This window comes from Cyprinus carpio, chromosome B14 (assembly GCF_018340385.1).
Source record: "Cyprinus carpio isolate SPL01 chromosome B14, ASM1834038v1, whole genome shotgun sequence".
Classification (NCBI taxonomy): Eukaryota; Metazoa; Chordata; class Actinopteri; order Cypriniformes; family Cyprinidae; genus Cyprinus; species Cyprinus carpio.
The window spans coordinates 25,338,362-25,355,299 of NC_056610.1; the positions used below are offsets into that span (position 1 = coordinate 25,338,362).

Consider the following 16,938-nt stretch of genomic DNA (forward strand, 5'->3'; position numbering starts at 1 on the left):
GAATTACCCAGTAGTCTATATTATTAATCAGATTCTCTTGCATTTAGGATTATAATCAGAGTTAGAATACGCAATATTAGCAATAAAGTTTTAGTCTTGCACTTCTGCGGTTATATCATATGCTTAATTTTATTGCATATGATATTATAATCAGATATAGCATATATTATTTTCCATGTGTCTTTTGCTACATTATGCAATATTGCACTAATCTTGCATTTTATCTTATTTCAAATCTTATTGCACAATTAAAATGAGTCAGAATATGCAATTACTGTAATACTATACTAAGGTTATTAAGCTTTGCATATTTGCTGTTATATCTGATTTCAACCCTTATTGAATATAGGATTATAATCATAAGTTCCATATATTTTCTTTTGTCTTTTTCAATGCAATACTGTACTATACTAGTCTTGCAATGTTATTGCTTATAGGATTATAATCCAATTTATCATAAATTATTTTTCAATAGTCTTAAATAGTGAAGTTACTGAATCTCGCATTTTTCTTGGTATATCCGATTACAAATTTTAAAGCATTAAGTCTTGCATTTTTTTGCTTTTATTTTTTATTTTACATTTTATTGCATATGGATTATAATTAGTTTTTGCAAAGATAATTTTCCAAAACTATTTTACAATGCAATATTGCACTATACTGTTATAAACTTGCATTTTTGCATTTTATTTCAAATTGTATTGTATTTAGGATTATAATCAAAGAGTTGGATGAATTATCCAATAGTCTTTAACTGTATTATGCAATACTACAGTTACTTAAGTTACACTATACTTACAGAGTCTTGCATTTTTTCTGGTATATCCTATTTCAGATTTTTTTGTAAACTATTTTCCAAGAGTATTTTACTGTAATATTTTTTTCACACTAAGGGTCTTGCTGTTAAATTCTATTAATATATAGAAATATAAACTATTTGTTTTGTGCAGTTTTACAGACCAGTCCCAGTAAAGATGTTTAAAAGTGTTAAAAGGAGTTAAAACAGCTTAATCCTTATGATTTTCTTTAAATATGCATTTAATATCCAGTTGTGTTCTTGAATAACTTTATATCTAAGTAAATCCGAGTTATTAATGAACACAATAACATCATTCTGAATACAGTATCAGGGTTGTGATCAGTCAAAACACCATTTGGCTGATGCACAGAAAAACAGTCACGCATGTGGAGACTGACACACACATCGTGTGTGTGTGTGTGTGTGTGTGTGTGTGTGTTGCATGCGGGTTGTTGTGCTGAATAATGCTGTATAATCACACTGATCTTCAGTGGAAATCTGCAGAAAACACATTTTCCAGCCCAGTCCGTCACAGCTGTGTGTGTGTGTGTGTGTGTGTGTGTGTGTGTGGACTGAACCTGTTTGTCGGAGTTTAACGTGAGACGCTGTGCTGACTGTGCAGTTCATGTAAAGGTGATCAGGTCTAAAAGTCACAAACACACAGTGAAACACAGCTGATTATCAGAGCAAATGTTATTATTCATTCTCATTCTCAGTTATGTTTCATACGAAGTCTCAAATTCATCTCAGGTGGCAACAGACGCAAATGTAGCTGTAGATTTCTTTATTTAAAGAAATTCTTTATGGCTCAATCCAGTCAGCAGCTTATAAAAATTATATATAATATAGAAGAGTCAGCAGTGTTGGGGAAAGTTACTTTTAAAAGTAATGCATTACAATGTTGTTACTCCCTAAAGTAGTAACTAATTGTGATACTTAATTACTTTTTATGGAAAGTAATGTATTATGATACTTCTGTGTTACTGTTTCTCATCTGGCCTGGCTTGTTTGTTTATTGTTTATAAAAAAGATGTTTTAAGATGTTTATGTTTATCTGATGTCATCTTTGCTTATTTGTAGGGTTGAAATGGATCATGAAATGTCAGCAGCAAAGACACTGGTTAATAAAATCGCATTAAATACATAAAGGATATTTGTGTTACTTAACATGTATTTTTGTGTTTGCGTTTCACTGTCTCCATGGCAACACCAGAGCTGTCAGTCAATACACGGGAAACAAAGTAACTGGTGCTACTTATTTGAAAAAGTAACTTGTCAGGTTACTTGTAATGCATTACCTCCAACTCTGGAAGTCAATATAAACAACTTTAGTGATCATTACAAGTACAAAAGTAGATGATAGAATTAGTGTGGGTGGCAGGTGAGAAATGTTTGAGTTCATATTGAGATCTCTGACAAATCTGAGCACATTCTGGCACATTATTGAGAGCTCTTGAGGAGACTCGTCAAGAAATCTAGAGAGAAACATAAGAGAAACAGGAAAGGAGTAAAAATATCCATTTAATCTCACTGAGATATCAACAAGATCTCACATGTGTGATATTCTTTAATATGAGAAAATAATACTAAGATGTGATTATATTTGAGTGTGTTCTCCTTTGGCAAATATCTAAACATCCTTTCCCAGCTCTGTTTTCAGTGACTGGAGTTAATGAAACTAATTAGTTAGAATTGGTGGTGAAATGATTAGATTCAAATAGAATTGCAAGATAAAAAGTAAGAATTACAAGAAAAAGTCAGAATTGTGAGAAAAAAAATAGAATTGCGAGATATAAAGTTAGAATTAATTTAAAATGAAAGTAAAAAATAGAATTGTTATGAAAAGTATGAATTGCGAGAAAAAAAATGTAATTGTAAGAAAAAGTCTGAATTGCAAAATATAAAGCCAGAATTACAAGAATGTTTTTAATTGCGTGAAAAAAGTCAGAATTGTAAGAAAAAATAGAATTGCAAGATATAAAAAACATAAACCCCAAAAAATAAAAACTAAAGAATTGCAGAAGCACTAAGAAATGTGAGGAAAAATTTAAATTGTGAGATATAAACCCAGAACTGCAAGATAAAATAGAATTGTGAGATTTCAATTAAATTAATTCTTATTTTTTATCCCGTGGCAGAAACAAGCATCTATAGCATGAGACCTGAAACATGAATTATAAATTAACCATCGTTCTCTTTCTCTCTCCGCAGACGATTAATCATTTGCGATGATGTCACTGCAGAAGCCTCCCCTCAGACGCAGCGCATCGACCGTAGAATCGACCAATCACAGCGGGCCTATATTGACTCCGCCCACCTCGCTCAACTTACGCTCCTCCCACAACCAGCAGCTGAGCTGCGACACCATAAAGGAGGGCGTGGTCGCCGTTTCCAAGGAAACACAGAGCTCGAAAAGTCGACAGAAGTATGCGCTGACCAATATCCAAAATGCAATGGGTTTAAGCCAAAGCCCCGCCCCTTTGACCCAAAGCCATGCCTCCTCTGACCGAAAACCCGCCCACCCCACGAAATCCGCCTCGTCCTCATCCCTCTACTGCTCCTCGCTCTCCTTCTCCACCTCCAATCCCAAACTGGCCAAAAACGGCACGAACCTTCAGCTCAAAGAGGAGCAGCTGGACCTCAACAAGAACGACAGGAACCTGGTGAGGAGCAGCTGGGATTGGCTGGAGGGGAAGGACAACCAGAAGAACCCCACCATCAGGAGGAGGACCAAGAGCTTTCTAGAGTACCATCGAGAAGAGGAGGTGCCGACCAGCCCGAATAAAGACACGCAGCCCGAGGAGAAACACCTCCTGCCCAAACTAGAGGCGCAGACGTGGGCGAAAGAGAACCACGTGGAGGTGCACCTCACCCTCCCCCAGAACCACCTGCTCCTGCTGGCCAGCGAGGAAGAGGAGGAGGAGGAGGAGAGTCCTGGAGAGACGCTGGAGGTTCACGAACACTCGCTCCGGCCCAATAACGAGCGCATCAGCCGCATCAGAGACGGGTCTCTGCTGAGGAGTCCGTTACGCCTGAAGCTGAGAGGAGATGAGCCGGAGGAGTCGCCCGAACGCCCGGCCAGACCCGAGAAACAGGAGGAGGAGGAGGACTCCAGCTGGACCACGCTGTCACAGGAGAGCCCGTCTGTGGAGACGCCTCAGGACACAGGTGACCAGCAGACAGATGCGCTCTCCTGCTCCTCAAGGCTGCGTTTATTTAATCAAACATACTGTAAAAATTCTGAAATATTATTAGAATTTAAAATAGCTGTTTCATATGAGAATATATCGTAACATGTAATTTATTTCCTGTGATACAAAGCTGAATTTTCAGCATCATTACTCTATTCTTCAGTGTCACATGATCTTCAGAAATCATTCTAATATGATGATTTACTGCTCAAGAAACATTTCTGATTATTATCAATGTTGAAAACAGTTGTGCTGCACAATATTTTTTGTGGAAACTGTGATACATTTTATTTTTCAGGATTCACAGATGAATAGAAAGTTCAAAAGAACAGCATTTATTTGCAATAGAACTCTTTTGTAACATTAGAAATGCCTTTAGTGGCATTTTGATGAATAAAAAAAGTTATTTCACAAAAAGCCAAAATCTTTCCAACCCTGAACTTTTCAGCAGTAGTATTTCTGTCTGAAGTTTATATTTATCTCCTGTGTAGCAGGAAGCAGCAGTTGCTATGACGACATACAGTTTCTGAAGCATGTGTGTGTGTGTGTGTGTGTGTGTGTGTGTGTGTGTGTGTGTGTGTGTGTTGTAGGTGTTTGGGAAGAGCCTCCTCAGGTTCAGGACGTGTCTCAGGAGTGTTTCTGGCGTGTTTCAGCCGATTCCACTCCGCGAGATCAGTCTGTGTCTGGCGATGCCCACTCTGACCAGGAGGCGGAGCCGAGGCTGAAGGGGGCGTGTCTTCCTGTGCCCTGCACTAAAGCACAGACTGAGGTCAGATTCTTCACATAAATTATGAAATAATGATTAAAAAATTTTTTTTTTTTTGAAGTTGGAACGAAATAGAAACTTCAATCTTTTCTTCCCAATAATAACGTATATCAGTGAAACAGCTTCTTGAAAGAGAAAAAAAGATTTTGTCCGTCAGGAATTGATTGAATCGCCTAAAACTAAAAGCATTAAAATATATATATATTTTATTACTTGAAAAAAATAAAAAATAAAAATGAACTAAAATGAGGTAAAAAAAAAAAAGGTTTTTATATATGAACTTGAACTTATTTCAAAAATTTTTAATTTGATTGAGTTTAAATTGGTATACTAAAATAACTATGAAAATGAAAATTTTATAAAAATGAAAATGAAAAAATGTGTCCCAGGGAACACATGTCAGGTAAAAAAAAAAAATCAATTAAACTCAATACACTTCAAAACTCTTTAGAAAAAATCTAATGAAAAAATCAAAAAAACAAACAAAAATACAAATTCAAAATAAATAAATATATATTACAAAAAAGACAAACAAAATGACTAAAATCTGAACTAAAATTAAAATGAAATCATAAAAATGAATGCAAAATATTAATAAAAATAAATTAAATTAATAAAACAGTTTTTTTGAGTGAATTTTTGACTAAATGCCTGCAATAATGTCTAAAATATTGCATGTTTATTCTACAACATAAAAAATGAAAAAAACTTGACATTTTAAATTAAAACTAAATCCAAAATATGAATTAAAATAATTCCATTTTTTTTGTTACATTTTGGTAAACACAAGCCCAAGATTTTCATGTTTTATTCTACAACATAAAATATTTCAGTAATGTTTTAAGCTCTTACTTGTCTTAAAAAGCTCAAAAGTGTCTTCATGGGACTACAGAGGTTGTCATTAATCACCGTCACAGCAAACATCATCTACTCACTAGCTGTGTTTATACCAGTGCTCTGGTAAACTATTCTAACTTAACCTTTCCAACTGCTAGACTGAAAGTGTTTGAAAGAGTCGTCTGGAGTTTAGTGATGACAGTGCTGACTAAAAACATACTGTCGAATAAATGCTCTTTGTTTTTGCGATCGGCACAGTATTAAACAGATGCGTGTGAGCTTCATCTATTCACACAAAGCACAAATAACACTAGGTATAATCACAGAATGACAAATAACTTCAATCAGCAACAATAAATACGGTATTAACAGATGCAGCAAACAGTGAAACATAAGCATAGTTAGGCTATCTGCATATTATAGTATACTGTATTATTATCCACAGATTCCAAACCTTTCTCAAAAGTGCTCACATTTTCAAAAATGCACAAAATAGTGCACAGAAACTATTATTTGCAGTTATTTGCGATGCTCTCACGCAGTGAAAAATACATCACGGAGCAAAGAGGAAACTGACAGCGTGCCAACAGTCAAGACAGAGCAGGTTACTTTTCGTTTAAAACAAAGTCTCAGCAAATATGTCCTTTTTTAAGAAATTCAAAGAGTAAGTAGTGTTTTGTGGCTCTTTAATGTGTCGTGGCATCGCTGTAGCGCCTCGTGAGCTGATCATCTTTTCCTCTTTACTAGATATTATAGCACAAAATAAACATGAATGAACATCAGAAGGTTTCTTGTTTCAACCGCAGAAAGATGTCTAGAAACACATGTAATGCATCAACTAAAATGTTGCACAATTCAAAAAATAAAATGATGAAAAAAATATACACCAAAAATGCTTCTAAATGGCTGAAATGGTGACGCCTCATCGAACAAATAACTGGCGAACTTCACAACACTGACACAGTTATTGAGCTGAACTGAATCAACACTGATCTGAATAATGATGCTGTTGTCTTCTTCTGAATTTTGCAACACTGTTTGTTTCTACGAACAAAATATGTTCTAAAAACGTTTCGCTAATGTTGTGAAAATGAGTTTTTAAAACTCTTTTTATGTAAACGTTAATGGAACTTTCCGTTTGATCATTTCAGTGATAGATTTGAATGCTGTCTGAACATTACGAAACATAGTAACATTTAAAACAACGTTAAACAAACGTCCAGAAAAAAACAACATTTCATGAATAATGTATAAATAATGTTTTTCTCCTAATGTTCTGAGAACTTTTGTTAATGTTGAATGAATGTTGTATTAACGTTACTGCAAGATTTGTTCATAACTTTGAGGGAACCTTGCCAGAACGTTCTGAAATAATTTCCTGTTAGCTGGGAATCTGTATTTTATAAGGCACTATAGAAGTAAATGTGACTTGTGTTTAATGTGTGTGTGTGTGTAGAGGCCCAGCAGCATCGTGTCGGACAGCTCTGTTGAACCCGTTCCTTCATCAGCAGCCTCTTCACCCTCCTCTTCCTCGCTGTGCTATGAGGCGATGGGCCGCGCCGCCGGGCTCCTCAACAACAACTACCTGGTAAACACTGACGATAAACACAGTGACGACTGACACAGCGCTTTATACAGGCTTCATCCAGTTATTCTAATGAACAGTGCACAAACTGTCTGTACAGGACCTGACAGAGACATGCGAGTCCCGCGAGAGAGAGCGACAGATGAGCCGAGTGAGTCTGGGAGCTCAGGGCGGCCCGTACAGCTTCATCAACCACAGGTGAACACAAACACACCTGAGTGTCATATTCATCATTCAGAGACTGTACACGCTTCACACGGACCGCTTCTCTCTGCAGAGCTAAAGTCCCATCAGCCCCCGCAGACACCGTCATCCCCATCAACGACCCGGAGACGCAGGTGAACCCTCATATCGAGCACTTCATTACTTAAGAACCACTCTGTGACTCATAGAAGTGTTGTTGCTGTAACAACAAACAATACAATTAACAATACAATTTGCAACAAGTAAAATGAAACAATGACAAGGGATGACATGAAATAATATAATAAATGATAATATAATATAATATAATAAATGACTAAATAGTTGTTTTTATTAATTTCAACAAAATTGTACAACAAATATAATATAATATATAAAATATGACTAAATAATAATAATAATAATAGTAATTATAATAATAATAATTATTATTATTATGTATTAAATAAAAAAAAAAAAAAAATAAATATATATATATATATATATATATAGTATATATATATATATATTTTTTTTTTTTTTTTTTTTTTTTTTTCTTTGTACCGCAAAATAATTGTTCTTATTAATTTCAACAGAATTGTCCAATATAATATAATATAATATAATATAATATAATATAATATAATATAATATAATATGACTAAATAATAATAATAATAATAATAATAATAATAATAGTAATTATTATTGATTATTGTTATTATTATTTATTAACATGAAAAAAAAAATCTTATCTATCCCAAAATAGTTGTTCTTATTAATTTCAACAGAATTGTCCAATATAATATAATATGATATGATATAATATAATAATATACAAAAATATTACATAAATATATTAATAAAAAATAAGCAATAAATGAACAATATAACATAAATACATGAATATTATATATTTTAGTTGTTATTAATAATTACTAAATAATATATAAATATTATATCTTTTTTGTTAATATTAATTACTAAATATAAAATAACTTTTTTTTTTTTCCTGTCTACCGCAAAATATTTTCTCTAATTATAATGAACTTGGAAATCTTAGTTAAAACCTGGGATGTTTTTCTCTGTAATTCAAGAAGGACATCAGCATATATTTCTGGGAAAATGTACGTTTTGAAGATGTATGTCTGGATATTTTGGTATGAAATCTTCCCAGCAATCACAAAATTATAAAAGCGTTGTTCGAGAAGATAGAATTGGTATTACTGTACATAACAGAAACAAAACCACTTCTTCTTTGATTTCAGTTAAATTATTGAAAGAGGTAAAAATAAGTAATGAGATCTCATTCCAGAATGAGACTGAATTATGTGTTGATTTATTTTCAAAAGCACAAAAAGAACAGTTTTGGATGAATTTCCATGAATTTAGCTGAGAAAACATAGCAAGGGTAAAAATTCTGAAGGATTTTAATATTAATCTCTTGTTTGGTGTTACAGAATGATTATATTCTGATATTATGGAAAGACATTGAAGAATAACTCTGTGGCCATAAACCCACAGCTTTGTAAAAAAACACATTTACAGTATGTTACATGAGCTCTGGATTCAGATTTAACAACAGCGACATCGAGTGCTGCCTCCTGGAACTGTGTGTGTGTGTGTGTGTGTGTGTGTGTGTGTGATTGAGAGACTGCAGCTGAACGCAGGGCACGTGCAACAGCAGCAGTCTGAAGCAGTGCATTGTGGGAACAGAAGAATGACATCATCTTTGAGTTTAATAACAAACAGCTAATTTCCAACATACAAGAATGCACTGCTAACAGTATCTGTTACAAAATAAATCAATGATTCGATTTAGAGGAATTAATACCAAAGGAACATTATATGAAATTAATCAGTTTATGAATTATATATTTAATTATTAATTTTATCAAGAAAATTGAAATTACCAGATCGTGTGTGTGTGTGTGTGTGTGTATAGTCTGTAAAACTGTGAAACATTTTAGTAAAGTGCTCTGCTTTAAATGATACTAGAACACCATCTATAAAAAATAACTACAATAAACAACAAAAAAAAAAAGATAAATATATTAGAATTAGAAAATATGTTTAAAAGATTGTATACAACAGTGTTATTATACATACATATATATATATATACACACATATACACACACACACACAAACACACACACTTGAAATTAAATGCTAACTGAAAAAAAAAAATTATAATAAAAAAAAATCACCAAGGAAACATTTTTCATTTTATTTAGTTTAAACTAATATATTAAAATAAATGAAATGAAATAAAATGAAAATAAAATAATAATAATAATAGACAAATAATAATAAAAAAACTAATAAAAAAGGACAAAAATAGAGAACAAAATTACTTATTACTTTAAACATTAACTAAAATTAACAACAAATCTAATTTAATACATTAGCAAAAACTATCTCAGTGATATGCTAAAATAACACTGGTATATAACTTTTTTTTAATTATATTGTTCAATTATTGTATGTAACTCATTGACGTCGATATTGTTATTGAGCCATATTCAAATAAAACTGTTGATTGCAACATTCAGATAAATATCATCCTCTTGCTTGTGTGCTTCTCATAATTAGTGAATATGCATATAAACATCTTTTTAATTAACAGAGTGGAAAAATCATGGATGATAGTAAGACATGCAAACGTAAAAGAAAACCAAACAAAAGTTCTTCACTGCTCCTAACCTTTCACAGATTTAGGAGCTTGTTTTAGTGTTAAAGTGCTTTATGTAAATGGGCGAGTTATGAGATGTGTGAATGTGGCGCTGGTGTGTTGCAGGTGTTTGCGGTGTGTTATCTGGGCTGGCTGGAGGTGCGAGACGCAGATGTGCGGTCCGTGAGGAGCGGCGCGGTGTTGAGCGACTGCATCCAGCAGCTGCAGCAGCGCAGAGAGACGCAGAGGCCGAGGGTGAGACGCAGACGCAGACAGACAGCTGTCTGACCTCATTCACACGCTCACTTCTCTCTCGTCTCGCTCTCAGACTCAAGCCATGCTGCTGGTGCTGCAGGACATCACTCTGACCCTCATCGACCCCGCTGACCACACCCTCCTGCACTCTCAGCCAATCAGCTGCATCCGCGTCTGGGGAGTGGGGCGGGGCTTCAGCAGGTCAGTGACTACATTATTCTCATGTGTCCCTGCAGCACAGAAGCAGTCATCAGTAGCACAGGTATATTTGTAGCAATAGACAACAATACATTGTATGGGTCAAAATTATACATTTCTCTTTTATGCCAAAAATCATGAGGATATTAAGTAAAGATCATGTTCCATGAAGATATTTTGCAAACGTCCTACTGTAAATATATCAAAACTTAATTTTTGATTAGTAATATGCTTTGCTAAGAACTTCATTTGAACAACTTTAAAGATGATTTTCTCAATATTTAGATTTTTTTGCTCCCTCAGATTCCAGATTTTCAAATAGTTGTATCTCAGACAAATATTGTCCTCCTAACAAACCACACATCAATGGAGAGATTATTTATTCAGAACACAGATGATGCATAAATCTCAGTTTCAGAAACTGACCCTTATGACTTGGTTAATGGTCATCAGCATCGGAAATCCTCAAAAGTTTTTCATATTTGTGTTTTTGTTTAAATATATGTACATTTATAAACACTGTTCTTTGCATCAAATTACAAAAAAAAAAAATCTGATTTTCAATCAATTTTAAAGCAACTTCTGTAATGAATGTTAGTGTACTGCATACTGCAAACTACATACAATGTGAAAACTACACGTTATGCAACCAAAACACAGTGTTTTAGACAGCAGTGTGTTCACTGTCACATGATCTCGTTTTGTTGCGTATTTCATTCATTCAGTTATCATCACAAATAAATGTGCTTATTGTATTATACAATTTTTTTGTCAAATAATGTCAATGTTCAGAATAGCATACTAACAAATTACAAACTATACAAATTGGGAATTGTCCGCATTTGTTAAAATACTGCATTTGCCAAAATATTATCCATAACTAAAACAAACTAAAAACATTCAACTAAAAACTGAAATAAAATAAACATCACCTGAAATAAAATAAAATATATATTTAAAGAATATTTCAGTTTCTCATTTAGTTTAAAATAAGAACTAAAATAAGTAAAACAAAACTAATAATTACAAATTAAGTATTATACTGACATACACACACACACACACACATATATATATATATATAAATCATACATACATAAAATCATCAAACATCAAAATTACTAAAAAAAAAAAATAATTACTAGAAAATATAAAAATCTAAAAAATAAAAATAAATAAAACTAAAGACTGATAGTTCTTAGAGTCAGGGTTATTAGTTAACTAAAACTAAGATTAAAAGTAAACGTAAAAACATTTTTGTTACTTGAAATAAAATAAAATAACATAATATAAAATAATATACATAATATAAACGTGATGCACTGTAACTAAAAATGACAAAAACACACCACAAAATAACTAAAACTTTAACCAAAATAATAAAAACTAGAATAGTATCTCAATGAGACTAAAACCATCCTATGTTCCTTCAACGCAGGGCATAACATGTGAAGTCAGCTTTGGTGGTTTACTGCACATTTTAACAAATATAGTGGATCATGTGTGTATTTTATTGAAAAAAAAAAAAAAAACACTTTTGCTTCTAAAAACATTCATCTGCTTTTTCGGGAGCAACAGTGTGCAGATATTTATTTTTATTTTTATTTTTTTGCATTTTTCTATGATTTATATTTCTTGGCTGTGCATGAGTTTTAATTAAAAAATAATAATAAAATGAATAAAAACTATATACAGTAGACAAAAAAAAAAAATGACAAACACTCAACAAAAATACTCAAATGAAAAACAAAAACGAATTCAAAATATTAACAAAACAATTTTATAATAGTATATCAATGAGACTAAAATCACACTTTCATCACAAGTTGAACGTAGTCAGTGTACTCTTTTTTTTATTATAATGTTATTTTTGTGTAATTTAACATATTTTATAGAACAAAATACACAATGTAATCATGCACACTTACTCTAAAACATAGTCGGCACACTTTGCTAAAAGTAGAACGTAACTCTATTTTCAGTTCAGTTTCCAGAACACACTGTGTATATTATGTCACAGTACACTCAGTAGCTTCATCACACGGTCTGTCTGTGTTTGGGTAAATAACTGACTAACTAAAAATAACTGACAGATTCGTGGGTGTGATTAACCCATTACACATGACTCCAGGATGATGGAAGACTTTCATTCAAATCATCTTTTTCCAGTTTGAGTGAGTTTGATGGTGTGATCGCAGTAGCGGCGCTCGCCTCCAGGTGTCGCTGCAGACCGAGACTCACATCAACCTGCTCTCCACATAAAGATGTGTGTTATTAATGTGTAAAACATCATCCCATCAACTTTAATGGCTTTTGTATATATTATAAAGTGTTACCTCAAGTTGTTTCATATAAAAGTATCTGCTTATATAAATATTCGACTAGTTAATAAACATATCATGCTGTTTTAAACTGTTTCGTACTGCAGACTGCTGTAAAAAAATACTAGTCAGTGTGCACTATATACTACATAATTAGTAAACTTAGTGTTTTATTCTGAACATACCCAAATGAGTCACAAAAAGACTGATAGTGCTTCCGGGCAGGGTTATTATAGGGAACTAAAACCATTAAAAATAATAATAGTAAAGATTAAAAAAAAAAAACCTCTCACATTCACAATATTCCAAAACAAAACATCTATATTAAAATTATATAAAACTTATAAAAAAAAAAAATAATAAAAAGAAAAAAGAAAATGAAAACATTTGTTACTTTAAATAAAACATATTTTTAATATATTTTGTCAACATTGCAGCAAAATTTCTATTTTAATTTTGTTTAATTTGCATAAAAAAAACTGAAATTACTAAAAATTATATTGATATAAAAAAAATTCAAAATTAAGGAATGCAAATATAAAATTTGCAGATTTTTTGGGGGGGGGATTTTAAATGTTATTTTAAACCCTGTAAGAGTACTATAATAAGAGACACTGATAGAAATAGAGTAGAGATGTCAGAGACCATAAACCTGGTTAAGAAAGGAAAATGGAAAAAGATTGTGTGTTTCTTTCCCTTTGCTTTTAGAGAAACACACACACACACACACACACACACACACACACACACAGAGAGAGAGTTCTATACAATATGAATGAGTGTCTTTGGGTGGATGAAGTCATTGCGCTATATTTGGAGCACTCAGCGTTTTCTGTGTTCGTGTACACGTGGTTTTGAAGCGATGAAGTCACAGCTCTATATATGGAGCTGAGAGAGAGAGAGAGAGAGAGAGAGAGTGTGTGTGTGTGTGTGTGTGTGTGTGTGGACTCCTCCCTCTTTTTTTATTGTACTCTGATAGTAAAACACATTCTCATTTCACCTAATAAATACCGACGTGTTTCATCTCTTTAACTCTCTGAAAGCGAGACACATTTTCAAATTAGCATTTTTTTTTCCAGATTTTGTTTCGATTTGTATTTTTAACTTTTTCTTTTGTTATTTTTTTACTAATTTCACCATCTGTGATTCCTCTTTATCTTGGTCTGTTTTGTTCCAATCCTCTGGTTTCCACTTCCTGTGTTTCTGTTGATTGTCCAGCATCTCTTCCTCAGCAGTAGAGAGAGAGAGAGAGAGAGCGGGCGAGCGAGGGCAGGTTGGTGGAGTGTGCTGGGCTCTCAGAGCGTGTGTGTGTTTGCTGAGGGAGGGACGGATCAGAGACGGAGGGACGTAAGGGGAGATCAGAGCAGGTTCAGAGAGTGTGTTTGTGCTGGATGCTGGTCGTCGTGGCGATGGTCGTGGTGACCCAGAGTGCAGCTGGATGCTGATGAGTGACATCAGTGTGAGTACACACACACACACACACACACACACCGCATTGCTCTGCTGTGTCCGTGCACTCGTGTGTGTTTGATTTACTTTGAGGATTAAATTGTCTGCTACATTTAGTCTTTTTTGGGCAGTCATCATAATTGTTGTATATAAAAATGTATGAAATGTGTTTGTTTAGGCTATATAAAGAGTGTTTGTATGTTTGATATCTTAGCATAGAGTCCATGCATTTTGTGTGCAAAATTATGCAAATCAAACAGAAATGCAAGGAAAAAATATGCAGAGAAAGAGACAGTGTTTGCCTGAGTGTGTAAATGTTTTATGACTTTTGCTGTTCTGCAAATGTGAGCACAATACAGTCTGTGTGTGTGTGTGTGTGTGTCTCTCTGAGGGTCTGTATGGAGGTAACAGATATTAATGATATGCTGAAACAATCACAATCTTTTGGGAAAAGGACAGAAAGAGGCAGTGATTGATTGTGTGTGTGTGTGTGTGTGTGTGTGTGTGAGAGAGATAGTACAACCTGACAAACCAATAATGGACAGATAAGGCTCCTCATGAGACAAACTGCTCAATAAAGGACTAGATTTTAGCCTGTGTTGTACATCACAAAACAAGAGTGTTGCTATGCAGCTACTCGGGTGTTTTAGGGTGTTCTGTGTGGTTTCTAGGGTATTGATGGTGGTCTGGGTGGTTGCTTGGGTGTTGCTAGTGTGACATTATGGTTGCTAGGGTGTTACTGGTGGTTTAAGTGGTTGCTAAGGTGTTGCTACAGTGTTCTGTGTGGTTTCTAGGGTGTTGATGGCGGTTTGGGTGGTTGTTAGGGTATTACTATGGTTTTGGGTGGATGCTATGGCGTTCTGTGAGGTTTCTAATTGGTGTTGGTGGTTTGGGCGGTTGCTAGGGTGTTGCTAGTGTGACATCATGGTTGCTAGGGTGTTACTGTGGTGTTCTGTGTGAATGCTAGAGTGTTCTGTGTGGTTGCTAGGCTGTTGTTTGTGGTTTGGGTGGTTGCTAGGGTGTTCTGTAAGGTTTCTAGGGTGGTGTTGGTGGTTTGGGTGGTTGCTAGGGTATTGCTAGTGTGACATCATGGTTGCTAGGGTGTTACTGTGGTGTTCTGTGTGAATGCTAGAGTGTTCAGTGAGGATTCTAGGCTGCTGTTTATGGTTTGGGTGTTGCCAGGGTGGCTGCTGAGTTGTTGTGGAAGGTCTGCACAATTTGTGGAATCTACTTTTTTTTTTTCATAAAATTGTGATTCAAAATGTGATTTCAAAACAAAAATTCCCTCCAAAAATGTGGCGGCGTGCTTGTTAGGGTGTTTTGGGTGGTTACTATGCTGTTGCTAGGGCACTGAGTGATCTTCAGGTCTGTAGATCTGATGTGGCTGCACTATCAGCACTAGTGAAGACTGGCTGAACTAACAGCACTCTCACTGGTTTAAAACGAGAGCATAGAGACAGCTCAGTAAATTCTCGTTATAAACAGCTCACATTCATTAGTGTTTGACAGTGTGAGTTTATAAAGTATAATGTAGTTCATCATCATCACTATCCTCACAGAGTCCCTTCAGTTTTGAAAGTGCTTTTCGCCATAAGAGTGTATCAGAAACCTTTTATTTGTGTGTGTGTGTGTAGACAGACAGAATGGGTTCATCGCTGGGGCTCCGAGACTTCTGTGAAACACACTCCTGTGATTATTGTGTCAGCTGAAGTCTCTTCATGTGCAGGTAGCGAGCGCAGACAGATGACAGCATGAGTGTGGTTTATAGTCAACTCTGTTTCCAGACACATGAAAGCCACATTCAGACTGCAGTTTCTGACTGACAGAGTGAAGAGTGTAAACTCATGAACTCGTCGACTTCCTTCAGCCATCAACTACAAATATGGATGCTGACAATTTAACATGTAAACATCAGGGTTATTGAAGTTAATTAAAACTAAAACCATAAAGCTTGAAAGTAGTAAAATAAAATGTCAAAAAAACAAAAACTGTATTTTTCCAATATATTGGAAACCAAGGAAACATCTCTCATTTATATTTAGTTTAACCTAATATACTAACCACAGCACCCATGCAACAGCATAATAACCACCCAAACCATCCTAGCAGCACCCTAGCAATAACCCAGAACACCATAGCAACCACCCACAACACCCTAGCAACTAGATCCCAGAGACACTCCATGCCAAACAGGCGGAAAACACCTGGAAACAACCCCAAACGCCCGATCAACACCTTAGCAACCACCCAAAACACCATAGCAACTCCCTAGCAACTGCCCACAGTAGACTAGATCACAGAGACACCACTTTCATGCTAAACAGGAGGAAAACACATAGCAACCACATAGAACACCCTAGCAACCACCCAAAACACCATAGCAACTCCCTAGCAACTGCCCACAGTAGACCAGATCACAGAGACACTCCCTTCATGCCAAAGAGGAGGAGAACACCCGGAAACAACCCCAAACACCCTATCAACACCTTAGCAACACCATAGCAAACCACAACAAACCCCCATAAACTGCCCACAGTAGACTAGATCACAGAGACACCACTTTCATGCTAAACAGGAGGAAAACACATAGCAACCACATAGAACACCCTAGCAACCACCCAAAACCACCATAGCAACTCCCTAGCAACTGCCCACAGTAGACCAGATCACAGAGACACTC

At 34.7% G+C, this 16,938-nt stretch overlaps 1 protein-coding gene across 3 annotated transcripts in view; it reads left to right on the top strand.

Moving 5' to 3' along the window:
• The window catches only part of LOC109049728 (amyloid-beta A4 precursor protein-binding family B member 2-like), a 28,164-nt gene that overhangs the window by 970 nt on the left and 10,256 nt on the right, over nucleotides 1–16,938 (top strand). For 2 of the 3 annotated variants that reach the window (XM_042738727.1, XM_042738728.1), the window contains exons 2-8: nucleotides 3,011–3,967; nucleotides 4,581–4,759; nucleotides 7,050–7,181; nucleotides 7,279–7,376; nucleotides 7,456–7,516; nucleotides 10,162–10,290; nucleotides 10,364–10,491. In XM_042738727.1, coding sequence (XP_042594661.1) covers nucleotides 3,028–3,967; nucleotides 4,581–4,759; nucleotides 7,050–7,181; nucleotides 7,279–7,376; nucleotides 7,456–7,516; nucleotides 10,162–10,290; nucleotides 10,364–10,491 — 1,667 coding nt within the window. In that variant the 5' untranslated portion in view covers nucleotides 3,011–3,027. Of the gene's footprint in view, nucleotides 1–3,010; nucleotides 3,968–4,580; nucleotides 4,760–7,049; nucleotides 7,182–7,278; nucleotides 7,377–7,455; nucleotides 7,517–10,161; nucleotides 10,291–10,363; nucleotides 10,492–13,950; nucleotides 14,269–16,938 lie in introns of those variants that run through there. The other variant, XM_019067390.2, reaches the window with a different exon arrangement.